The sequence below is a fragment of the Ailuropoda melanoleuca genome, chromosome 2 (genome assembly GCF_002007445.2).
Source record: "Ailuropoda melanoleuca isolate Jingjing chromosome 2, ASM200744v2, whole genome shotgun sequence".
NCBI lineage: Eukaryota > Metazoa > Chordata > Mammalia > Carnivora > Ursidae > Ailuropoda > Ailuropoda melanoleuca.
Genome location: NC_048219.1, coordinates 72,015,245 through 72,042,738, shown reverse-complemented (window position 1 = coordinate 72,042,738; position 27,494 = coordinate 72,015,245). Strand labels below are relative to the sequence as shown.

The 27,494-nt window shown below is 34.6% G+C and overlaps 1 protein-coding gene across 12 annotated transcripts in view; it reads right to left on the bottom strand.

Moving 5' to 3' along the window:
- Positions 1 to 26,352, bottom strand: part of RNPC3 (RNA binding region (RNP1, RRM) containing 3) — a 42,682-nt gene extending 16,330 nt beyond the window's left edge. Inside the window, exons 1-17 of one of the 12 annotated variants that reach the window (XR_004623334.1) lie at positions 25,761 to 25,955; positions 23,980 to 24,027; positions 20,105 to 20,223; positions 19,422 to 19,505; positions 18,710 to 18,821; positions 17,566 to 17,634; positions 15,864 to 16,006; positions 12,550 to 12,675; positions 11,159 to 11,310; positions 7,969 to 8,130; positions 6,836 to 6,930; positions 6,680 to 6,738; positions 4,283 to 4,415; positions 3,286 to 3,357; positions 2,192 to 2,250; positions 1,546 to 1,623; positions 576 to 780 (exon numbers count right to left, since the gene is read on the bottom strand). Coding sequence is in view for 6 of the 12 variants with exons in the window: in XM_034653985.1 (XP_034509876.1) it covers positions 3,298 to 3,357; positions 4,283 to 4,415; positions 6,680 to 6,738; positions 6,836 to 6,930; positions 7,969 to 8,130; positions 11,159 to 11,310; positions 12,550 to 12,675; positions 15,864 to 16,006; positions 17,566 to 17,634; positions 18,710 to 18,821; positions 19,422 to 19,505; positions 20,105 to 20,223; positions 23,980 to 24,027; positions 25,761 to 25,955 (1,557 nt within the window). In the remaining 6 variants the exon portion in view is untranslated. Of the gene's footprint in view, positions 1 to 575; positions 2,251 to 3,285; positions 3,358 to 4,282; positions 4,416 to 6,679; positions 6,739 to 6,835; positions 6,931 to 7,968; positions 8,131 to 11,158; positions 11,311 to 12,549; positions 12,676 to 15,863; positions 16,007 to 17,565; positions 17,635 to 18,709; positions 18,822 to 19,421; positions 19,506 to 20,104; positions 20,224 to 23,979; positions 24,028 to 25,760; positions 26,064 to 26,085 lie in introns of those variants that run through there. The other 11 variants (XR_004623335.1, XR_853149.3, XR_004623331.1 and 8 more) reach the window with 11 other exon arrangements.
- Between the last annotated feature and the right edge of the window lie 1,142 nt (positions 26,353 to 27,494).

Genomic DNA, 27,494 nt, shown 5'->3' with positions numbered 1-27,494 from the left:
GTGAGGAAAAAGCTGTGATTCACAATAGCATTCCAACAAAGACCAAGTCTTTGGGCACTGATTCCGGTGAAGTTATTATTATATACTCACAAGACAGTATTAGTAAGAACAAATTAAATATATCGAAGTTTTCTTATTAACACATAGCTGAAGCCAATTTCACTAAGATAATCCAATACTTTTGTATGGGAAACACTGACACCCTTATGTGATAATCTCATCGATTTGTGGGCACCAAAATAAAATCAGGGTAAGAACACAAATTTCCTAAAGTGGGGAAAATCTCCCACTACTAAAAAAAATGAAATGAATAATAACAAAAAACAACAAAACTTATAGCCAGACAAACAAAACCACTCCTAAAATAATTACAAGAAATAAGAAATAATACTACTATTAAAAAAAGTATGTTTAAGTGCATTGGTATCCAAGTAAGAATGAAAAAAGGGCAGTATCTGTAATCATAAAAGAAAATTTCTATTTACTATTGTAAAATTACCTTCAAAATTTTATGTAATTATCAAATTACATTTTCCAAATGTATTGAACATAAAAAAATTAAGAATACTATTTTATTGGAAAGAAAATAATTTATTATATATGAGGAAGATGATTAAAATACATGTAATATATCTCCAATATACTGATTTAAATGCATATAGATTTAGTTTTATTTTTAAATATACTTTAAAAGCTGTTACGCACAGTTCCATAGCCCAGGTGTCAATTTCTTCTCCTTAAAGTTGAAAAGCAGTTGGAAGACATGGAATCAAAAGGAACCTAAAACACCATAAGAGTTCATTAAAAATAATTATGATTATAAAACAGTTCATTAGTTTTAAAATAACTAAAAGCTAACACATTCATATTTAGAAAATTAGTGAATCATGTCAGTACTACAAATTTTTAATTGTCTAAATAAACAGCTTATATAGAAACTGATTTATAACATTAAAAAAATAAAACATTTTAACTGTCTCTACAAAAAATAGCCATTTCAATATCTGTAACTTTTTGTACTCGAGTACAAATAATTATTAATAGAATTTTGAATTGTTTTCCTAGTACTAGCAATAAAAGGATTTGCAAGAAATGTAGAGACTACAATTCTTGATTTTCCTACTTACAGAAGGGTGATGGCTAGGTTGGTATTAAGCACCTAACCATTTTAATCTAAGAAACTAGTATCCAAACTGGTCAGCCCTTGTAACTACTAAAGACACCTTTCAAATTAGATTCTTAGTCCCATTCCCAAAAATTCTGACTTATTAGTTTTAGGAGCGAGTCCAGGAATCTTTCAATGTAAAAATCCTTCCTCAGTGGTTCTCAACCTCAGTCACATATTAGGAAGTTTGAAAAATTCCAGTATCTATGCTGTGTGCTAGACCAATTAAATCAAAATGCGGAGAAACCAAGGCATGAGTACATTTCAGATTTTTTTTAAATTTCCCAGGCATTCCAAAATGTGGCCAAGATTAAGAACCACTTTCTGGGTAATTCTGGTTATCAACCAGTCTGGAAACCACTATTACTACATATACCTACCAGATTGTTTCTTTTCACTTAATGTGCTACCCTGAGTCAACATTAAGTCTTCTTCCCTCTGTTCCTCTTTTCTCATTCCTTTTGTTTTGTTTAGAAAAAGAAAGAGGAAAAAAAAATACTTCTACTTGCTATCTATCTCAAAGGAAATATCAATAATAAAACCTCAGATGTGAGGTCTGCTACTCTTACTTGGAATTTCAGTTATTTTAATTTTCAATATATATACTTCTTTAATTGAAAAAAATGCTTTCCCCAAACAAATTTTACAATACATTTTAGAAAACACCTAAACCAGATATATCATAAAACAGAAAGCATATGCTATTGAACTAGGTTTAGGAAATATATAAATATAAGAAACAAGACTAAATTCTGTGTTGAAACAGATGCATACATTCTCCAAGTAAATAAGTTGACCTGATTCACTAACTTTCCCTAGAAAAATTACATAACCTCAAGAACAGCACAGAAAATTCAGCAACAGATCTAAAAAACATGTAAGGGATTTGTCCAATCAATATTGATTATTTTAGAAATATCTCATTTGAATAAATTATAAAAAATTATTGCTTCATCTGAATCAATGGGTAGGAGAGGGACAAAACATTTCTAGGAAAAACAGAAAACACTGCCCCAAAAAGGATACAACAAGAAAGGATACACTTTGTATGACAGTAATACAGCAGTATTTACGCAGGAGTGCTTCTAAAGAAGAACAGCAGAATGCAGTTTAATTTTTTTTCTCAGTTTTCACATTAGATTTATAAATAAATGATTTTTTTTAAACACACACTGAAAATTGTTACTTTTTAACTGTTCCACTAAGGTATTTGTAAGAATTTTGACTACATCAGTATAGGTACTTCAGAAAATTCAAATATTCAAGGCATTTCGCAAAAGGAATAAACATTAAGCAAAAACTTCCCTTATTTAGTTATATGATTTTTTCAGTTTAACACCAGTAAAGTTGACTGAGTTACTTCATCTTATTCCAAATATAAAGGCAGAAAGATTTAAAATAAAACAAAAAAGGAATATATTTCCACTCAAGTTTCTTAAATCAAACAATATAACACAAACTCTGAAGTTTAAAATGGTTAATTCTATCATTTTTAATCATTAAATTACTAAAGTACGCATTAAAATTACTTGTTTGAAAGGCAAAATATTTCATTCCACAAAAAATATGTAAATAGTACTGTGACATGTGTCATCAGTAATGCAAATTCACAGGCCCCATTAAGAGTGACCAATTTGTCTTGGCTTGGTGGACACTTCCCCAGTCTCAGCACAGGAAAACTGGCATGGTTGACTACACAAGGCTCCTACTCCAGACCTACTGAATCAGAAACTCTAGGTGAGGGTGAAAGGAAGCTTAGCTAACTGTTTTATCAGTCGTTCAGGTGACTGTAATACATGTTAAAGTTTAAGAACCAGTGCTTTCCTGTAGGTTGAAAAAGTTTTAAGACAAAGATATACTCCCCTCATAAATTCATTCTCCAAACTTAATTTTACATACAGATGGGCTTTATTCTATAGCTATAATTTTGAAATTTATTGGCAATTAACTGCAAAGACAGTAACACACACAGAGTGATAAGAGATATGGATGGATAGATGGATCAACTGATCAATTATCCTTTAAAAACCTTAGGAGATACCTGAATTATCACTCTAGCAGGATTTTATACTTTATCTCAAGAAAGTCTTGTTCTTTTATTATGTTATATCCACACTTACCTTCTTTAATTTTTAACACTTCCTTTTTCCTTCTTTAGCATCTTGTTTTGGTCTTGCAGATCGAGCAAATTGCTAATAATTAAAAATTAAGGTTTCTTACACAACCAGGACAGTAGTCTTCTCTAAATAATTAAGAACTACTTAAATTTTAAAAACTGTACTCCTACCCTACATTATCTCTTATAGTTTTCTTCCTACTCTCAGCCATCTGTCAATTTTTTTTTTTTTTTGGCGTGGCTTCTATCTGCTGCCCATGATTTGCAGAAGTAAAAAATTTACCTTTTCTTTATAAACATTATTTTTTACACCTGGATCTTCACTCCACCTATCCCACTGATTTCTGGTTTGCAAAATGCATTAACTACTAAAAGCAGAATGTTTAATCAATGATATAGTTTGGTTGTTAAAATTTTCAAACAGAAATATGAATTATACTATAATAAAATATAAAAGAGTAAAACTATAATGAATGGTTATCTTTTTTTAATGACTCCAAGTGTATTTGTAGACACTGTAATATTTCAGGTTTAACCTAAAAATGTACTCCTGAACGGTATAAATGAAATGTTTAGACATGGCTAAATCTTAATTACCTCATGCTACCGAGGTTCCTTTATTTTTCAATAAAAATCTAAACACCCATGTGACTCAGCTAAGTATGTTTATAACTGAGTATCTCAAGCTAGAATGCCAGTTGTTGAGATTTCTAAAGGATAACTTAAAAATTAGTTTCAAGGGGTGCCTGGGTGCCTCAGTAAAGTATCTGCCGGCGGCTTACATCATGATCCCAGGGTCCTGGAATCAAGCTCTGCATCGGACTCACTGCTCAGCAGAAAGCCTGCTTCTCCCTCTCCCTCTGTCCCTGCCCTGGTTTTGTCTGTGCTCATCTCAAATAAATAAATAAAATCTTTAAAAAAAAAAAAAGTTTCAAGTATACNCCCTTTTAAAAAAAAAAAAAAAAAAAAAAAGTCTTTTGAATGGATTATTTAAAGGATACAACCACCATAGGTTTTCCAAAAAGAACATATCCATTAGCTTCCTTTAAGGCTTTTGCTGCTGCTTTTTCATTTGGAAGTCCAATGAAAGCTTGTCCTTTCATGCGACCTTCTTTCATCAAACGTATATCAAACCTAGAAGTCAAGGACGAAAAAGAGGTTTTGATTTGAAGAATATCAAACAGTTTTGATCATGGGAATAGAAATGTGTTTGCTATATCAGAGTAAAAACGACTATACTGTCTGATTAGAACATTACTCAGACTTTCTAAAATTATATTTTGTATACTGTTGATTCTAAGTAAGTTTGATATGAGCTTGTATCTATCCTTCTAAAGCTATGGTAAGTGTTTTTATATAATTCAAAAATTATAATAGTAGAAACTATAAAAGCAAACTTAAATTTTTATTTCATATCTCTATGTCTAAAAAATTTCATATAACCAACTCAATACTATCTACTCAAGTGACAAAAACCAACTATATGACCAATAGAAAGGCTGAGAGGAACCACAGAAAGTGACACAGAACTTCAAAGTAGGAAATGACCTTATTGATCATCTAGTCAAATTCATCATTTTACAGGTGACATATACAGAGAATGAGTGACTTTTTCAAAGTATAAAGATAGCTAAAATTAGAGCAGAAACATAAACCAGATTTTATTCCAAGCGTAATGTTCTATTATTCCATAACATTTATTTTTCAACATTTTTGGGAAAACCATATTAAAAAATCAGAAAAACCAGACCATAATTTACAACTGAAGTACTTCCTACAATTGCAATAGTGTATACAGAGTGTTAAAAAATGCAGTTTTTTTTTAAGTCACACAACTAGTCCCACGGAAGACAATTATTAATTTATCATTTTGATGTATATAGTTTTCTCCATATTCTTCCCCCTCAAATTCTAATTGCAGCAATACTAAAAATAGAGGAAATGGATGTGCATAAATATTTATGTACACGAAACATTTCATACATATATTTTTTTTCTGTTTCTTACAATCATGATTCAAAGGTAGCAACAAGAGAAAGGACCAGGGGCGCCTGGGTGGCACAGTGGTTAAGCGTCTGCCTTCGGCTCAGGGCGTGATCCCGGCGTTCTGGGATCGAGCCCCACAATCAGGCTCCTCCGCTATGAGCCTGCTTCTTCCTCTCCCACTCCCCTTGCTTGTGTTCCCTCTTTCGCTGGCTGTCTCTATCTCTATCAAATAAACAAATAAAATCTTTAAAAAAAAAAGAGAAAGGACCAGCATTTTGCATGTGTAGCAAAAGAAACTTTTGGTATACTGAAAAGAAATCTGCCACTAATGAGTATAAATAGGCCAAGATAAGACTTTAAAAGATTAAAATAAAACTTAGTTACAGTTACTCCTTTATTTTACCCCCACTCAAAGTCTATCTCTTTACCTTTTCTACTTTTCCCTACTTCTAACTTATATGGCCAAGGGTCTTATATACTTTGCATCTAACTAATTACGGCATTTTAAAGAATGAAATTCTAATTCTATTAGTTTTTATAACATTTACAAATCATATCCCTCTCTTTTGCTCTCACAAAATTGGGAGCCTTGTTTAATGCAGACTAATTTAAAGAAGGGAAGTTACTGCCAAGGTTAAGGATCTGAAAAATTTTGCCAGACTGCTATATATATTCCTGAATGAGTCATTAACACAGTAGTTTTCAAAGTGTAGTCTTTGGACCAGCAGCTTTGGCATCATCCATGAGCTTTTGTAGAAATACAAATTCATAGGTTCAAACTAGATGGACCCAGGAAACGGTTTTACTAAGCTCTTCAGGTGATTCTTACACAGGTTAAAGTTTGAGAGCCACTGCTTTAGAGCTGGAGATTAAGGCTGGAATTTATGCTGTTTGTATAAACAAAGTTTTACTGGAACTCAGCGTAAATATTAGTGTGTGTATTGTTTATGCCTGCTTTCATGCTACAAAGATAAAACTGAGTCACTCCAACAGACACTGTATGGCCTGTAATAAAATAAAAATACAAAATGTTTACTATCTGCCCATTTATGAAGAATACTGACTACTGCTTTAGACATCTAAAAATTATGCAACAGATAAAAAATCTTTAAAAAAAAAAACTGTAAGAGGAAATTTATTTGACAGAGAGAGACAGCCAGCGAGAGAGGGAACACAAGCAGGGGGAGTGGGAGAGGAAGAAGCAGGCTCCCAGTGGAGCAGGGAGTCTGATGAAGGGCTAGATCCCAGGATTCCGGGATCATGCCTCAGGGCAGATGCTTAGCGACTGAGCCACCCAGGCACCCCTCCTTTTGTAATTTTTATCTCTAAAGGGAAAGCGCAGGGATTTAAAAAAGGGCTAATTTGTAACAGATAAAACCAAAACACATTTTGATAATATGACTTCCACTTACATTATCCGTTGTGTTTCTGATGAAAAGTCAACATATCTCCCAAAAATAAATTTAAGGTCCTAGAATTTAGTAAGAAAAAGACAAGTAAGAAGGTTCAGGTAAAAAAAAAAAAAAAAAAAGTAAAATAATAAAGTCAATTTATGAATTTCAATTTACCTTTTCTTGAACATGTTTAGCTAAATTCTTTACATAAATTCTACAGTTTGGTTCACCAGGTTCGTAACTTCTGAAAACTGAAAGTGTTTCCATTTCTTATTTAAAAGCAAAACAAAAGGAGGACATACGTTAGGATATTTTCATTAATTTTCTCAAAGAAAAACTATAACAACCTTCAAATACAAGTGTTAAATAGACAGAACAAGCATTATGAAATGTCAAAACCATAACCATTAATAGCAATGTTATTAATAAAAATACTCATGAAAAATCTGAATTAAGCTTAAAAATGTCATGCCATCGAGAATATTAATAAAATTTGTCCAATAAAATATCTACTACTGAAGCTCCTTTACAATGAAGTTACCTTATTAAAAAGACTCAAGCAAATAAAAATGTTATCAATCATTTGTATCATTGTCTTGCCTAAAGTCAATTTCTCAAACCACCAGGCACCAACATAGTCAAGCGTAAGAATGAATTATTCAAACCTAATCAAGTATTTCATACAAACTGTGGCTTCTGAATGCCTCTAACACTATTCCTAGTATCAATAAATAGTTCCAGACAACAGATGTTCTATGCAAAAATGCTAGTTGTATGTTTATTTCCATTATGGGAAACATTATGTTACATGTCAATCTAAAAACCCTAAATAATTTCCTAAAATGTACTAAAACAGGAAAAATTCTTTAGAAGTAAAAAAAACTATCATATTAGGATATAAAATCCTTAAACAAAGACTTTTAATTACCAAATAATTGAAGCTTTTTTTTTAAACAACTGCTTTGCATGCCTCTTAAACCCAGGATTGTAATGATATATCCACTGTATTTGGAATACAAAACTCCAGACGATGGGCCACTTGATTTTTTTAAAATGCTGTATAAAAAGTTTTAGGAATGGAAACAAAAATATTTTTTTCCAATCACAGACAGACTGAAAACATTATATCAAGAGACACTTTCCTCCCTACATAACATGGGTATTAAAACCAAAAGCAGTGATTAAAAACATTAACTGGAAAGAGGTTTTCATAAATATGCCTTAATTAAGGTAAAGAACATGAGAGATTTGTTGTTTCTGACGCATCAAAGAAATGGAATAAGCACAGGTTTATTTCATGAAATTACCTTCTCTAGAAATTCTGCCTTTTTCCAACTCCCTTCTAGAAATACATTCTGATGGCATTTCATCACAGTCCTCTTTAATCTCTTCTGTGATGTTCAAATTAGGTTTAGGGAAGATTTTTCCAAATCCTACATTGGGCGCATCACCTTCAGTAGCAGGTAAATCTAGAAGTTAATGTTAACATCAGCCATTAAAAATTCCTTCCCTTCAAAACAGGTTTTTTTTTCCATTTTTAGTCTTTAAGGTATCTTTCGGCACTAAAACTCTTTAGTGTTTTTCTGAGTGCTTTAGAACAGGGGTAGGAAAACTTTTTCTGTAAAGGGTCAAATAGCAAATATTTTAGGTTTTGCAGGCCATATCGTTTCTGTCATGGCTATTAAACTGCCATTGTAACATGAAAACAGCCAGACAATAGCTAAACAGCCAAATGGTTGCTTTGTGGTGCTACTTATAGGGCCTGCAAAGTGGAAAGAAAATGAATTCATTTTCAACGTATTTAGTCTAAGGTGCCAGAGGGGCACCTCAAAAAGATAAAATGTATTGGGCAAGACAGGCAGAATGTGTGTTGGGGTGGGGGGGGTCAATAATTACTTTGTTTAACCTATCCACTTTGAACTATTAATAATTATATTAAAGAAATTTGTAGTTCACTAAATCACATAATTATCGAAGGCATTCTGTAATGGAATGTGGTCATTTAAGATTATTTATATAATGGGTTTGAAGACTTCACAGTGCTACACCAGAATATTATGAAACAGCCTTTAATCTTCAATCCTATCAAAGATGATTAAAAGATTAAGATCAGGGGCGACTGGGTGGCACAGCGGTTAAGCGTCTGCCTTCAGCTCAGGGCATGATCCCAGCGTTATGGGATCGAGCCCCATATCAGGCTCCTCCGCTATGAGCCTGCTTCTTCCTCTCCCACTCCCCCTGCTTGTGTTCCCTCTCTCGCTGGCTGTCTCTATCTCTGTCGAATAAATAAATAAAATCTTAAAAAAGAAAAAGATTAAGATCAGCACATATGCTGAAATCATAAGACAAATGGAAATTTAAGGATACCAAAAGCCTCACTAAACCTTTCCCCATCCTCCCGCTAAAAATTAGCCAATTCTACTCTCGGATCCTATAAGCAGTAAAGAAAAACAAGTATTCATACTAAGAAATTACTCAATTAGGATAATTCAAAAACACTGCAAATTTTTAATTTTAGATATAGTAACAAAATGGATTCCATTAAAAAACATGAATTTTAGCTTCAGCAAAAATTACACTGGCACGGTAAGGATCGGGTTAAATATTCACTAGAAAAATTCTAGTCACACTGCCTAAAAACAAACTAAAAAGATATGAAAATGATGCAAAGAACATACTAAACTTATGATTATAAAAAGTTTCTCCATAATGCTGAAAAACTGTTGTACAAACAGAACTGCGGCCTGAAAGCATCAATAAGAGAAGAACTTAAGACTGCGTCTACTGTTACTTCAAAGTTACTACCGGACACTGATGTAGAATGGAAGGACTATCACCCTCTCATACTGGTCTCCACCCTTGAGTAAATTAAGCTTAAAAAAGTAAAAATTTGTGTCTAGGTGACTAACATGAAATAAGAAAGAAAAATATACAAGAAGAAAAATATAAATATTGAAACAAAAAGGAGCTATCTGTGCCCTACCTACTGTTCATTTATTCAACAAACAATAATAGCTAATATTTAGACATTTGCACCATGCCAAGCATTTTACTTGGATCTTGTTTCTCACTCACAGCCAATATTTATCTACTCTTTTGTGATAAGCACTGTGCTCTGGGGCAGGGGTTCTGCATATGCTGCCTCTCTGGAAGAGATTATGATCCAATGGCTGACCCAAGGCCACCCCTAATGCCAGCAGGGCCAGGACAAGAGTACAAATGGAGACCTCATACCACACATGGAAATACTGTAAAGTTACAAATCAAGTTTAACTGTTAAATAAAATATGTTCTATTCTCCTTAATAATAATAATAAAAAAAGAAACTATCTGAAAAGGCAATGCATTCTCACTAACCTTGAAAAAGACAGGAATTAAAACCAGTTTCTCCACTCACTATATTTTCAACACTTACTGGAACTCTGATCACATATTCACACAAATCCTCAAAGATAGATGTGCAAAAATGTATGTTCCAGGTTTTTTTTTTTTTTAACTGTCTGAGAAACTAACAGGAACAGCCTCAACTTCTATCAACAGAGCATGATTAAAGATTGCTATAACTATACTATGTAGTATTATGCAGCCACAAAAAATAAGGTATATATTTTTATGTTGATACAGTAAGCTATTCCCACTAGACTTTAAACTCCTGAAGATCAGAGACCACATCTAACTTGTCCTCTAGTGCCTAGCATAGGGCCTGCTGTGCTGTATGCTTTCAATAAGTCAATATTAAGTCAATGGCAAATACTACCTAAAACAGGATGCCCATTTAAAACAAGAGGAGAAAATGTGTTTATACATGTATAGGATAAGGTCTGGAAGAATAGCTATATTCCAAATTATTACCAATGGTAGTGAGATAGGGGACAGTGGGGTCTGAGGTGGTAAAACTTAATATTTTTACGTTATATACTCCTGTTTTGATTACCTTTTCTGTAAGTTTGTATTATTTATGAAATTAAAATTTAAAAAAGGAATGCCATTATAGTATCAAATTAATGCCTAAAATAAACAGAACAAATATATGTTATTTTAATAAATTGTCTTTAAACTTAAGAACAGTATCTTAGTAATTAATCTTCCATGACTTTTGGATAAAAAAAAAAATATTTACATGAAATCTACAGTACACACAATAGTCACATTGATTGTTTCCTAATCAGTAATACAAATATACTAATAAAACCACAGAATATCACATCTAACAATGAAAAAATAAGTCAATTGAAGAAGTGTTCTATTGTATTTTTAGTGTAAACATCAGCAAAAGCCAGACTCAATTTCACCCTGAAGTTCATTAGTATCAAGGCAACAGTAATGGTTTCATCATTAAGCATTAATTTTAGTTATATGAAAAAATTCAAAATGGATAGATAGCATTCCATGATGTTAAGGAAGATTAACTGCGTATTTTCAAAATTTAATTCTAACAAAAAAAGTAGAATGAGAATAATTTTTACACAGCATATCAGAGAACTATAATATGCTTACCATAATTTTGCTCTTCAAAATTTTGTTCTTTTTCTAGATCTTTCTTAAATGCAGATGGCATGTCAGTAGATATATGAAATTCAATTTTCTTATTACCTACAGGTTGTGGTTGGTCAAATACATCCGAAGGTAACAGCACTGGATGTAAACTGCTGTTTGTAAATAGTGACAGCATTACTTTGCAATTGCAAATAAAATCCTAAGTAAAACATTATTCCTATTTACCTTAAATTAACACTGACAAAGCACTCATAATACCATAAGCATTGCACAAAATAACTTACATTTAATACTTCAATAAATCCTAACAAATTTTCAAATATGGATACTATTAAATTAATAGTTAAATAAGGAGACAGATAGAGGGATATCATTCATTAAATGACAGAGACAGTACTTGGGGACTACTGATTCCAAACTTAAGGATATTTACCAATATACAAAGACATTCTTTCTATGTTTAATATAAGCATTTTTATGTACTGTATTCTACATAGTACATAATAAAGCTATGCTGCCCAGCAGAATTGCCACTAGCCACGTGTTCTAATGAGCACTTGAAATATTGGTGTCCAAATTAACATATATATAATACACACCACACTCAGACCACTTTGTACAAAAAAGTGACACATCAATAATTCTTTGTATTAATTATATGCTGAAATAATATTTTGGATATAATGGGTTAAATAAAATATGTTATCAAAATTAATTTCATCATCTTTTTAATCCTTTAATGTGGCTACTGGAAAACTGAATTTGGTTCACGTTATTTATCTTTAATTGCTCGGTACTGTGATAGAGATTAAAAGCATGGGACTGTGGTATCAAGACACACATAGGTGAGAAACATACATGATATTTATACTTAATGTGAAATAAAAAAAACACAGATTAAGGACTTATTCCTTCAAAATGGAAAAAAAGATTTCTAACAAACTCCTTTCTCAATTTATGAAGTTACTTAAAAGTTCAAGGGAAATTTACATTGCAGATTGGCTAAATGAAATTAAAATTGCAATTAACGTTAACTTTATGTGATTAATATATTGCAATATATAGAATTCCAGTGTTTCCGCAGAGCAAAACAATATATTAATCACATAACTTTATGTGATTAATATATTGCAATATATAGAATTCCACAGCAAACAGGCAGAAATTTACATTGCAGATTGGCTAAATNGAAATTTACATTGCAGATTGGCTAAATGAAATTAAAATTGCAATTAACGTTAACTTTATGTGATTAATATATTGCAATATATAGAATTCCACAGCAAACAGGCAGGTAAAATGTCTGCCATGATTGTTTATAAATTACATGAGTTAAGCAAGTAGACAAAGTACACAGAAAACCCTTATTTCATAATCCAAAACAAAATTACCTGTGTGGAGCAGATGAAGGTGTTTTCAACATATCCTTTATTTTTCGCTTTTTTCTCACATGGTGCTGCTTTACTGTTTTTGGCCTTTTGGGTTGAAGATTCGCTAGTTCCATTAGTTTGGTCATTCTACATTATGAAAAGAGGAAGTAAAAACAAGAAATTCTTCATGTAGAAGCATATAATATAAACTATAAATATATATTATACATGTTATATTACAAATTATGATTTATATAGCAGAAGTATAGTTTCTAAGCCATCAATTTAGATAATTTAAAATAAGCTCAAGTTCTAAATTTCCTTGGCCAACTTTCATCGTATTTTAAAGGAACTGGGAATCTACTTAATTTTAATTAATTAATTAATTATTTTTTAGGATTTATTTATCTGAGAGAGAGAGAGCGCGCCCACGCACACACACCCACTGGGGGGGGGAGCGGGGCGGGGGGCNTTCAAGAGTCAGATGCTCAACCGACTAAGCCACCCAGCTGCCCCTGAATTTATCTTTTAAAGTTATGTTCTATTGTGAAAAGTATTAGTTGCCCAAATAAAAGGCTGCACTTGATGCCAGAAGTTGAACAGGATATAGTAATACAACCTATGTAACTTTATTGCTTTTCTTGACTGATATTCAAAAGACCTTACAAATACAGTATAATTATTTTGATTCTTATTCTATTAAAAAGAGTCTAAACTGAAGTTATTTTTATTTTAAAGCATTTTCATAATTGTTGCACATGAATCATTACACAAACAAGATAACTTACTTGAGAACAAAGTTTTCAATGCTATACTTTGAAGTAGCTTTTTATAAGTAACTACCAAGGTGTGATAACTGATACATTGTACCCAGTTTATTTTCATTATGAGTGTAATATTTCAAACAGATCTTGTCTAGGCATTTTTGTATCTTCCACAGAATCAGACACAGTGTTTCCGCAGAGCACAAGCTCAAAACCACTAGTCACAGCTCTATTTCTACAGTTACATTTGTGAAATTTGAAAGCAAAATAAACATGCACACAAAATGGAAGAAAGGAAAATGTGTTTAAAATAAGCTTTAAACCAAATGAAAAATGTAAACATATGAATGTGGTTAAAATAAACTTTAAACTAATGAAAAATGTAAACACATGCTATACATTTGTAAAGCCTCTTACCAAGGTTTGCCCAAAATTTTACAAATAAACCCAGTTATACAAAACATGTTCTATTCATAAGTTTCTCACCCAAAATATACTAAGCCTCTCAACAGTGCCAGGCATAAATTATGTAATCAGTAAACATTTGCTGAATAAATAGTATGGTTTTTTTGTTTTTTTTAACATTTCCAGAAGATAGTAGAAAAGCATGAAACCAGAGATTGTTTCTTGCAAAGACTTTATTCTCATTTCTCAAGATGAATTACTTGTAGAATTCCTCACTACATCCCTAAATGGAAACCTAAATAAACAAAACAAAAAACGGTTTTGGCCAGTCTGCATGAAGCATTCCTGAAATTACTATCCCTATTTTTATAAAGAAAGTAAAATTTACAGAGGTTATGTAATGAACCCAAGGCAACACTTCATCCTGTTCTTTATTTAGCAACAAGTGAAAGTTACAGTCCATCAAAAACTGCCAGCCTTCCTAAGTCTCTCTATTCAAGCCATCCACTCACCACATTTTTATAGTTTTGGCTCCACCTACATTTTTATTTTAACTCTCTAGAAAGAATGCATATTGAGCCACTACTTAAATTAACGTTGACTCAATAATAGTCAGATTGTTGCTGATTATTTGTAAATATTGCCTGGATTCTCTGCTTGGTTTTTGACTCAAGTCAACCACTCCTGTATCTGACTTCTGTACACAGTTAACTAAGGTTCGCATCATTTGGGGCTCCTGGCTGGCTCAGTTGCTGGAGCACGTGACTCTTGACCTTGGGGTTGTGAGTTCAAGCCCTACACTGGGTCTAACAATTACTTAAGAATTAAAAAATCTTAAAAAAAAAAAAAAAAAAGATTCCCCTCATATCCCCATAGTGGTCTTCTAGGCTAGAGGTTGGCAAGTTATAGCCCCACGACCAAATTCAGCCAGCTGCCTCTTTTTGTAAACGAAGTTTTGCTGGAACACAGCCACATTCACTCATTTAGGTATTGTCTGTGACTGCTTTTCTACTACAACAGAACTCTAGTCCTATACAGAAAATGTTTAGCAACTCCTGTTCTAGGCTATGCTGCGGATTATACACCTGAACATTATTAACAACTTACTGCTTTTCACCAGAATCTTTAAATAAAATACACGCAGATTGTCAAGAACAACCAATAAAAAAAAATCATCTGTATTAGTTACTACGAATTGTTTTGTATAAAATCCCACAGAAATGCTTTGGAAATTTATTCTACAGTGAATAAAACTCAGGGGAATAAGCTGAAAAAAATACGAATACAATCTATTCTTAGTCTTGTTATTTGAAATAGTTAAATTTTATAAAGTCTCCACAAAGAATTAGTGAATAATGAATCAATGCCCCTACGCGAAAGTAAGGATTGGGTTCCTGCAAGCCTATGCTCTAGCATTTCACCAACTGATCAATACACACCTTGTTTCATGTGTGTTTTTGTTTAAGGACACCTTATTTTATATATTGTTGACTCACTAACATTGAATTCACAGCCAACAGCACTGTAACTCAAGCCTGAATAACACTTATCTAACATGTTTTCTCCATTAGGCACATCATAGCCTTTTTGATTTTGGAAACATTAAACAGCACCTCAAACTATGCCTGGGGACCACTTTAAACAGCAAAATCACCAACGAACAGCATAAAAAATGTGGAAGACTTGGTATTAAATAGACCACAAAAAGGATACTTGTTTACAGTATTGGAGCTAAAGTAAGAAGACAGCCATGTTACCCTGTCCTATCTCATCTAGGAATGTGCACATCAAGCAACTCAAATTTTTCACCATTCTGTGCATGCCCACATTGGCAGAAGACCGTAAAAGCAATGTTAAGTATTGACTTGGGGATTACAAATAAATTTTTAGCATGTGGCAAATTCTAAAATACACAATCCACAAATAACGAGGACCAACTGCACTTTACGAATATCATAATCATCAATCCAAAAAATTACTCACAATCCAAAAATTTTTCCTTAGGTCTGGATATATAGTCTCAGATCTTAATCTGTACCTATTACATATGCTTGAGGGGTTACTGACCCCAAAACATGAAGAATTATAGGTAAAATTTAAGAAGAGCAAAAGAATCTCTCTTATATTCTGTTCTTGAAATCTGAACAAAGATTTGGTATTACAAACCTCTGTCGGTCTTCATCATCACTGCTTTCGTACTCTGATTCTACACTTGATAATTCCTCATCCTCATCCGGCAAAGGAGGTTCCTCTGGTGGCTGAGGAGATGCAGGTGGAAGAGGTGCATGTAATGGCATATAGTCTTCAAACTAATTAAGAGAAAAACGGTAATCACATGGTAACCTGTGATATTTATGGAACAGAAAAACCATGTCCAGTCAGGTACATTATTCTCATCTCTCTCCCTCATGATATTCTTTTACACATTTAACACATATTGAGGGAACACATGCTACAGAAGACTGCTAGTCGATCACAAAATTTGTTTCTTCTTCCTTGGCACCTAGCTGGAGTAAATTTCCAAACCTCCTTTATAGTTGGATGTAACCGTGTAAACGGAGTTTTAGCCAACAGAATGCTAGCATAAAAAAAAAAAAAAAAATCCACCCATAATCCTCCCTTCCTTCTTGATCTGCAGGATGTATGGTAATGCCCTCACTGATCTGGGAACACACATAGTGAAGACAAGTTAGGTCTTTTGAACGACTAAGTAGACTAGAACATCATTCTGCCCTACTTTTGGAATGGATTTGACATGCACAAGAAATAACTTATGCTGTGTTAGGTGACTAAGATTTGAGTTTTATGTTAATAGCAGTTAGCCTATCTTAACAGATATTCCTGTAATGTGCCAGACATTGAAGTGTTGGGATTACAAAGAAAAATTATGAAGCTAATAGTGTATATGTTAGAAAAGGAACCAATACGCAATACACAACAGAAAAGCAAATTTCCTATTTAAATGTTAGGATTCAAAATAATTTCTCATTGCTATTATCTAAACAAGTATTAAGTACTGTAGCAAAATAGTAACTAGAATGATTCATTAGCAAAGACTAAATTACAGATAATTTTTATTCGAATTTACTATGCAAATCTATTAGCAACCTTTCTTCTCTTCTGCAAATGAAGCTCTATATGCGATAAAACCAGAACAATGGAAAGTTTACATACTTAAGTTTGTTAAATGCAATTATTTTATAAAATGGCAGAACATTCTAAGTCAAATGCCTGAACACTGGCAGAAATGAGCGCCTTTATTACCAAAAGCATCTCTTCCACGTTCTGGCTTTCTCCTACTCGTAGTTCTAAACCTAATTATTATTAGCATATTAACTTTATATTTGTCCCTTAATGTCAATGCACATTAGAGGTTAGTGATGCAATTTCTGTGAAGGTTAGCCTCAATAATCCCACCTCAGGAAGAGAAGTTGTGAATCTTCAAACTTCTTTTTTTTAAAAGATTTATTTATTGAGACGTCTGAGTGGCTCAGTCAGTTAAGCATCTCCCTTCAGGTCAGGTCATGATCCCAGGGTCCTGAGATTGAGTCTTGCCATCAAGCTCCTTGCTCAGCAGGAAGCTTGCTTCTCCCTCTGCCTGCTGCTCCCCCTGCTTGTGTTCTGCCTATCTATCTTTACCTCTCTGACAAATAAATAAATAAAACCTAAAAATAAATAAATAAATATTTATTTAGGGCAGAGGGAGAAGGAGTCTTAAACAGACTCTGTACTGAGCACAGAGCTCAATGAATGGCTCAATTCCACGACCCCGATATCACGACCCCAGCTGAAACCAAGAGTCAGATGCTCAACCATCTGCACCACCCAGGTGTCCCATGAATCTTTAAAATTCTAAGATATTTCTTACCATGGGAGGTCGTGCAGTAATTGGTCCAAAGGGTGTGGGCAAATTCATTTTATTCATAAGATGAAGCACCTTAAGGCAGCAAAACATTGAAAATCACACAGTAAAATGATAATTCAACTCACATCTTTTAAAATATTTTAAAACTTTGCAATAACACTCCTGATTTAGTGCAAAGGCTGGCCACTTCTTGCTTTACCCCAGAATTGGGCTTTTACCAGTCATTGATATATCTCAGATTATCCTTCCTAAAATGTTCGTCAATTCTACAAATACTCATTATTCTCATTATTAAAAATACCATGTTCTTGTAATGTAAATGCTACCAAAATGTTATGTCTTTCCCCCAGTTACTGTGGAATTATGAAACAAAAATACATTAAAGAAAATAAATATCATCTATAGTTTGTACTTAAAAGTATCTTACTATTGTCAATACTTTCAAGCATTTGCTGAGGGGGTCCACTGTTTTTTCCTTTAAGAATCTCCACGTTAAAGGTATATGCTTAAGTAACAAAAATTACCGGTAGTTATTATTTCCCAAATTATCTTATGTTTATTAGTATTAATACTAAACATATTAATAGGTTTAAGCCATAGCTTATAAAAACCTTTACTTGAATGCAGTAGTATTTCATTACTTTTTGCAATGGACTTAACCCCTACACATATAGATACACTGATTCCTAATCCTCAATGTGATGGTATCAGGAGGTAGGGTCTTTGGGAATTAATTAGGTCACATAAGGGTAGACGCCCATGAATGAGATTAGTGTTCCTTATAAAAGGACCCCAGGGAGCTCTCTCACCTTTTTTTCAGCGAGGTGAAGATACAAAGAGAAAACAGCCATTTGCAACCCAGGAGAGGGCCCTTACCAGAACTTAACCTTGCTGGCAACCTAATCTCGGAGTTCCAATCTCCAGCACTGTGAGAAATAATTTTTTTGTTGTTTATAAGCCACCCAGTCTATGGTACTTAGTTATAGCAGCCCAAACTGAGAAGACACCTTTAAATAACTGTAATTATCAATTGCCTGTTAGAATTAGTCTGATTAATGCTATTATGAAAGTATAGAAATTAGCATGGAATATAACTTATCAAGTTAGTCAAGCATTTATTTTGGGAAGTTAGTTTCATTCTACTTACCTGTACATAGAACTTAGGCACACTTGCCAAAGCATTTACTATGTTTGCTAGGATTGTGCTTGAAGGTGGTGGGTACATATATTTGAGGCATGAATTCAGAGGAAAAGTTAGCCTAAAAAATATATTTAAAATGCTTATCATGTTTTAGTAAGTTTCATATCAATAACACATTATTAGGTAACCATGATGATGTACGTAACTACTCAAATAATTCAGTACTTTTAGGTTTACCTTGTTCCTTATAAACCCAAGTAAGTACACATGAGAAGAAACTTGCCTTTGGGGCGCCTGGGTGGCTCAGGTCATGATCTCAGGGTCCTGGGATCAAGCCTCCCCCCTCATTGGGCCATAGGGCTCCTTGCTTAGCAGGGAGCCTGCTTCTCCCTCCCACTCTGCCCTCCCCCCCCACCCCCCCATGCTTATGCGCATGCTCTCTCAAATACAATCTTTAAAAAAAGAAAAAAAAAAGAAACTTGCTTTCTGACTGCACTAAAGAAAAATAAGGTATTTCTTACCAGGCTTATTTTATAGCTCTTAACATTTTAATGGACCCAAATTCGGTGACAGATTCTAATAGCTCAACATGTTTAACTAACATATTGACTTGACATAATAAAATATCCTTTAAAATATCTTATTTGCAACACACACACACACACACACCCCCCCAACAAAACCAAAAAACAACAAAATACAAACAAAAAACACTAACCCATGGTTTGGTGCAATTCCATTTTCTATGGTTAAACAACCAAGTTCTTTCTTTTCCTTATCATCTTCCACAGGGTCATCAGATCTACAAAATACAGAATAAAGTTGAACTTATCTTCAGAAATAGAATAAAAATTGAGGGTTTGTTAGAACTCAGACTTCTGGGCCTTATATTCCCCTTCCCAACCCTCAAATTTCAAATTCAGTAGGACTAGGATAAGGCCCAAGAATCTGTATTCCAATCAAGATCCTAGATGATGCCGTTGGCCCAGGGACTACTCTGAGAACCACTAGTGTAAGGTAAATTTGTAAAGGTTTTATAACTACAAAGCATCACTGCTGGGAACCAAATACCAGTCTTTGATTTCAAAGGCCATGCCTATCCATGACACCCTGCTATCTGTAATACAACCAGGATTTTATAATAGTTACATTCCTCCACTTAAAGCTGAATGCTTTTCACCCACCCTCTTCCCACTTCACACTGATTAATTCTTAATATTAAATTAACACTCAGATTCCTAATGCACAATTTGGAACAAAAATAAATATAATGTACTAGATCAACAGAGACATGTATCATTTTTTATGTCAAATTATTTACTTGGTAGTCTGAAAAAAACCCAACAGCAATATAATTGATTAAAAAACACTTTAAAATGTTAGGAAAACCTATCTACATACCTTTTCTTTTTTTCAGGGTCTGAAGGAGGACATGGGGAATGAACTCGATCTTGCTCTTTTGCAAATTCAACAACTAAAGTATGACCTAAAAGTTTCAGCTGATGTAGTCTTGTCAATGCCTTCAGTTGGAAAAACAAGAGTAAATATTTGATAATTGCATCAAAAGTTGTCTGTTAGCGAACATCTCTAAATAGCTTATACGTGATCTTTGTGAATGCTGCTAATATTTCCCTGGCTATTTCTTACCCATTTCCAAACTCAGGGTGCTTAGCCTTTGTCATTTATTAAGGGACTGCTTTCTATCACTTAGTAAAACCAAAAACTGGTTATCTCCAAATCTTCCTATACCTAGGCAGCTGAAATTGGTTAGAAAAACAAACACAATCAGCCTGGACTCACCCTAAACTCATGACCACAACTGCAAATCTGGTGGTGAAACTTAATGATGGCACACTTACCACCTTTTTAGTTCATTTTTTCTACTAATCTCTAAGATACTATTTTGTACTTTCTCCTTGTTCCTCAACCTCACAACGAATATTCCTTTCCCATTCTTTTAGCTTAGGACTTTGCTTACCACTTTGGAAAAACTGAAACAACCAGATGAGAACCTCAGATTCCCACCAAAACTATCTACCAGCTAATGAATCCAATGAATCCACATATTCTACCTTCTGTTGTAAGGTATTAATTATCCACGTTTTTATTTAAATCCAGTTACTTACTTGTATACTAAATCCCACCTTCTCATCTACTTAACAGTCTTTCTTCTACTCTGTATGGGGAGTGTTCTTAACTACACTGCTGATTTTCTGTCCTGTACTAATCATCCATATTAGCACACAAATATGGTCTACTTTTCCCATCCTAATTTGTTCTCATTCATGTATTAATCCCACTTTTGCTCCCCTCCCCCCTTTTAATTACAGTTGCAGTAAAACTCCCTAAGAATTATTTATCTAAGCCAGGGCGCCTGAGTGGCTAAGTCTGTTAAGCAGCTAGCTGCCTTTGGCTCAGGTCATGATCCCAGGGTCCTGGGACTGAGCCCGCACTGGGCTCCCCGCTAGATGGGGAGCCTGCTTCTCTCTCTCCACTGCTTGTGCTCTCATGTGCACTCTATCTCTTGCTCTCAAATAAATCTTAAGAAAAAGAGTTATCTAAGCTCTTTACCCAAAATTCCTCTCCTCCCATCCAGTCTCCAACTCAAAGACAAGTCCCGTGCTGTGGAGCTAATAGTCTACTTTCAGTCTTCATTTTATTGCATTTAACACAGTTGATCACTCCTGCAATACATGTTCTTCACTTGACATTAAAACATCATAACTTCTTGCAGTTTTCTTCCTAGCTCATTGGTTTCTAGTCCTTAATCTCTTGGCTTGTGCCTTTTCAAATTCTAAATGTTGGTATACTCTAGAGTTCTATTATTGGTCCTCTTTCTAGCTACTATCTTAGTGATCTAATCACCATCCTAAATTTAAATCCCATTGCCATGCTCATAATTCCCCAATTTATAACCTCAAACCTGTTCTGAAGTTCAAGAAAAAATATCCAAACTACCAGACAGCTCTCCTTAAGTGTCCAACAAACATCTCAAAATTGAACCACTTTGGAAACTGAAAACTTCAGAAATTGAACCACCGATGTTCTATCCTCATCCCCCCAAATGTTTTCTATGAGGAGCCTTTCACATTTCAGTTGATGGTAACCCCATTCTTCCACTTACTCCTATCAAAAATACTGGAATCATCTGTAAGACTTCTTTCCCACATTACATATCCAAGCTATCAAAAAACTCTGCTTACTTCTACCTTCAAAATATATCCAGAATCTAACCACTTCTTACCAACTTGGTCCAAACAGCTATCATCTCTGAGCTAAATGACCACCATAACATTTTTACAGATTTCCCTGTTTCTACTCTTCCTGTCTCCCATCTCTTCTCAACACATCCTTTTAAAGATGTAAGTTAGATTATATTACTGCTTTGCTCAAAATACTCCAATAGCTCCCCATTTTACTCAGAGTAAAATCCAGGATCTTTAGAGTACCTACACGATATGGCATCTATTACTTCTCTGACCTTAAGTTCTAATTATATCGCCCTCATTCTGTCTGCTTCAACCATTCTAGCTTCCTTGAACATGACACACATTCTCCTACACCAGTGCCCTTGTTTCAGCCATTACTCTGACTAGAATGTACTTTCCCCAGATATTCCCTTAGCTAATTTTACCACCTTCAAATTATTACTCAAATATGACCCCCATCACCTTAACTGCAAATTAACCATCCCCATCTTGCACTCTTGATCATATTGTTCTTTTCCTTTATATTCCACAGCATTTATCGTTTTCAAAAATATTTAACAATTACGTTTATTATTTATAAATCTGTCTCCCCTTTTGAGAATATGAGCCCCAATGAGGACATAAGTCTTTATTTCCTTTTTTTTTTGTAAATATTTTATTCACTGATTTATCCCAAGACCTAAAGCACCATCTACCACATTGTAAGCTTTAATATTTTTGAACAAATAGACCTGTAAGCCTTACTTAGGATAATTTTATTTTACTATCTTTATGCATCCTTATTTGACTCTTTCATTTTAAAATGTTTCAATAATTTTCACGTCCCTAAATCAATTCTAGACCTCTTCACTATCAGTGAACCTTTGATTGTCTGAAATACAGGGCGTCTAAGCTCAACTGCTTCAACTTTCTTGTTGGTGAAATGGATATCACACCTGTTCTCTTCAAGGATATACGGTTTTTCATTTTTAATGTTAACTAATTTCCCCATCTCGCTCAGCTACTTACTTTATTCTTAAACATTTCTCTACTCTTGTTTTTAAAAAATCTGTCATGTGCACTGTAGCCTAAAAGCCATACCGATGCTATTATCTTCTCTTTCCTTCTCTACTACAACATTTCCCAAAGACGCTGACTGGCTCCACATCCTCTTCTCTAAGTTAATCTGGACCATAGAACAATGTGGGTTTCATTACCATATTTTATTTATAATACTTTACGCCATATTTACAAGAACCTTTTCTGAAAAAAAAAATCCTATACATTAAAAAATACATATAACGTGAAAGTCTTCTATAATCCCACCTTGACAGAAAGACACTTATTAACCATTTGGTGTACAGCTTTGTCACATTTTTTTCCTACGCATAAACATATGTACTGTTGGACTTCCAAAATCCAACATTACATCTCATACATAATGTCTGCCAACTTTATTCATGTATTCTATCTAGGCTACATTCCTTACTAATATATATTCATTTGGCCTCATTCTTTGACAGTAGTCCAGCCTACCGATATACTATAAAGTGTCCCTTCCCCTTACTGATGAGAATCTGGGTGATTTCTATTGTTTCACAATAAAAAACCCTTTACTGATAAGACTATTCATTCTTCATCTGGTGTCATCACAAGATCTCATCTTCTTAAAACTCTCTTCTCTTTACAACCAGGATAGTTTTTTTTTTTTTTTCTAGGTCTACTTCCTTTTTAACTTCTCCCTCCCATTCTCCTTTCCTGGCTTTAATATTTAAAACTTCTTGTTTTGCCATAGTGGTGAGAGTTATGAGTCTTTGCATTCTTTAGAACTTGTTATTTTTAATTACATATAAATTACAATTCAATTTTAATTTGCTTTCCAGTTAATCTATTCTTATGCCCAAATACCTAAACTTCCGGGAAGATTTGCCAACTGATAAACCAAATGCATCTGTGGGGTAAACTCTTAAAATACAGGTGCTTTTGTTTTTGAAAATTGTAGTTTAACATTACGTTACATTCCACTTTTCAACAAAGATTAGTTGACAGGAAATTGATGGTAACTTTAATAGTTAAAAAAAGTCATACCTTTATAGCTGCTTTTTCATTAGGGAAAGTAGCAAAAGCTGTATGTTTCTGAAAAAGAAGGTACAAATTATTTCTAATACAGTTTCAGTTTTTCGTTAAGTCTGACTTTACCAGCTGACAGTTATTTCACAAATTAATAAAATCATGGAAAAGGATGGAAAATCGAGGTCACTGTAACTGTTAATTTCAGTGCCGTGGTTCTGAATCTTTTTTGGATCAGAGCTCCTTGAGATGATAGCTATGTAGCCTTTTATATAAAGGTGTACACACATATACAGCATGTTCTACATATACTTTCAAATAGTTCCACAGACCAGAAGTTTAAAACCCCTACTCTGCCAAAGAACAAACTTAAACAAAATATCTTCAATTTATAATACATCTAAAAATCTCAAACTTTCATCTATACAGCCAAACACAAAGTTTAAAAATGTTTACCAACAGAAAATCATGCCTCAAGTGCATGGTTCCTTTGTGCTTTATCCCTGTAATAAGGGTTCAATGGGAGAATTATGACAGATAATGTTCTTATCAGTTTGCAACAATGCTTATTAAAGCATTTACAAGGTGCTTGAGTATTTATATCACACATTCTAATTTTGTCTAATCTGATCCAAGATAACCTAATCAAGAGCACTTTAACTAACTATATAAAATACTTGTATTTGCTGGTACACGTGACACTTGGATCAAAATTGGTCTTCTTGGTACTTCTCAACCTTGGTTGCATATTAGAATCACGTGAGGAGACTAAAACCACTGATATTTGGCAGAATCACAGACCCTCTTGCAGAAACTTAACATCACCATTACTATTTTAACAGAGAGAAATCCATCTAAAACATCTCCAGGGGAGATAATGCTAAGTGAAATAAGTCAAGCAGAGAATGACAACTATCATATGATTTCTCTCATCTATGGAACATAAGAACTAGGATGATCAGTAGGGGAAGAAAGGGATAAAGAAAGGGGGGGTAATCAGAAGGGGGAACGAAACATGAGAGACTATGGACTATGAGAAACAAACTGGGGGCCTCAGAGGGGAGGGGGGTGGGGGAATGGGATAGACTGGTGATGGGTAGTAAGGAGGGCACGTATTGCATGGTGCACTGGGTGTTATACGCAACCAATGAATCATCCAGCTTTACATCGGAAGCCGGGGATGTAACATAATATAATAAAAAATCATTAAAAAAATTAAAAAAATAAAACATCTCCAGGTATAAAAACAACTGAAATAATTGTGTAAATTCCTGTATAGAAACTTTTTTTTCCTGTGTAGAAACCTTTAATAGTCTTAAAATTTTTTATGAAGAAATTTTTCCTACAAAATCTGGTTTCCTTATTACTGTACTTTCTCCTCTACTTTTATTTAATAAAAGTCTTAACAGTGGCTTACACATGATCCAACATTTTTAAAACGTCCTTTGTATTTCGTATCTGAGAGTACTGTGAGTCTAACAGAAATGCTCTCAAATTCAGAGGAGTTTTGAGAGTCTCAAGATGGGTCAGAAGAGGGGACATAAGCTATTTTCCATTTTTCTGCCTTGACTTTTTCACTGCTCTTTTCGACAGCGCTGCGACTAACACACAGGCTCAAGCCATTTAAAACTTCACTTGGTACGCAAGACATTTTGACGTAAAAGAAAGAAGACTGGGAAGCCCCACTACACAACCGCATTTTCCCCACTCTCCTGTCTACTTCCTTCTGTCAAAGCTTCCCCACCCTGAGTCACTAGCCAAGGGCCTCCTCCGGCGGCTTGGGACCGACGCGCCCTTACCAGTCGTCCCTTATCTGACAGAACGCGCACCGACTGCGCCCCGAAATACTTCAGCAAGTCCTCTTTCTCTTCGGCGGTCAGCTCGGCTGGCAGGTGCCTCACTAGAAGGGTTCGGTCGCCCCGTGGCGGAGAAAGCGAGGCAGAGCTCTGGCATCCTCTTGACATCGGCGGTAGTGGCAGCTCAGGGGCCGCCATTTCCCTCTGAGAAATCGCAACACGGAAGGCGAAAAATGAGCACGCAGTAAAAATGCGGTAATCAACAGAAGCTGAAGATAAATGAGTATTTTTCCGCCTCGCGCTAAGGATTCTGGAAACAAGGAAGTACCGCGATAGATGGTCACCTCGCGAGATTTGCGCCAGGGCCGGCCGACACCTCTTCGGAGACGGGTTCTTCAAACTGAAGGACTAGGCTCCGCAGCGATGGGAGAGCAAAGTGATTTTAAATTCCAGGCAGCTGCTGAAGGTATTAAAAACAAACAAAAATGCCATGGAGAAGCGCGAGGATTTAAAAGTTGTCAAGGAAGGAATAAGGGGGCTTCAGCCGCGTGAAGGGAAAGGATGTAAACCTAAGGACAGAAGGAACCACTGCCACGCTTCTGCTGGCGGGCAGCGAGTCTGGGCGTGGCGCCCGCGCAGTCGGAGCTGAGCTCTCTGGGTTCTTATTACCCGGGCTAATTGTAAAAGCGCATTTGACTGGCTGGCTGGGAAGGAGGAGTTGGTGTGGCATTAAGCGGTGTGTGTTTACAGTCTTGGGGTGGTAAAACCCAAAGATAGCAAGTTCTTTTTTCAGCTCAGTAAGGTGCTCATAGGCAGGAGAACTCAGTTTAAGGAACAAAAAGTTAAGAAATATGTTTTTGTTTTCTTGAATCATCGTGCACATAGCAGTCTAATAGGCTCAGGCCAGTGTTTATTTCACGGAATTGGCGGGCTCTAGGGAGATATGCCCTAATGAATATAAAGAAAGAATTATATAGATAAATCGCTAAATAGATAATCTAAACATTTAATTCTAATAACGACCTTAAAGGATAGGTACTCTTTCCCGTTTTACCTTTGAGGAAACTGATGTAAAATGAAGTTTAAGCCACACAGCTAATAAATGGCAAAACTGAGATTCGAGCCTGCTAGTGTGACTGGGCATTGCACTTTAAATCCTGCCTAGCTTCTGAATAGAGTGAGGCAGAGATCATCCCAAGAAGTGAATCAGAAATGTCTCCCTCATTCCATACAATGAGGGCCTTGAGGATTCTAGAGAGAGGTATTGTCTACAGTCGCTACATCCTGCACAGGAGCTGCTACAGTTTAGAAACTAAGGAGTCAATGTCTGCTTTTTATTTGCTACTTAATTAGGTGTTTAAAATATAACAGTAAACAATATATCAAACTTCTGCTTCATGGAGCATTGAGAAGCAAGGGAGGGACAGACTAATAAAAACTGGAAAAAACTGGGAAAACCCAAAATTTTAGATATGTAGAGTCAGACCTTGATGGCCCTGTATGTTTGGAGTCTTGATTATCTGGAAAATAATGGGGAACTGGCAGATTTTTCTAGTAGGGGTGTGTGTGTGTGAGAGAGAGAGAGATTAAATTTTGGATATGAAAATTTCTCTTTGGTTGAAGTGTGAAAAATAGAGTAGAAGCCAGAAGACATTTGGGCTACTACAATAGCCCAGGCCAAAAAAGAAAAAAAGAAAAAAAAATTGCTTGAAATAGCTTGGTAACAGTGGATACAGA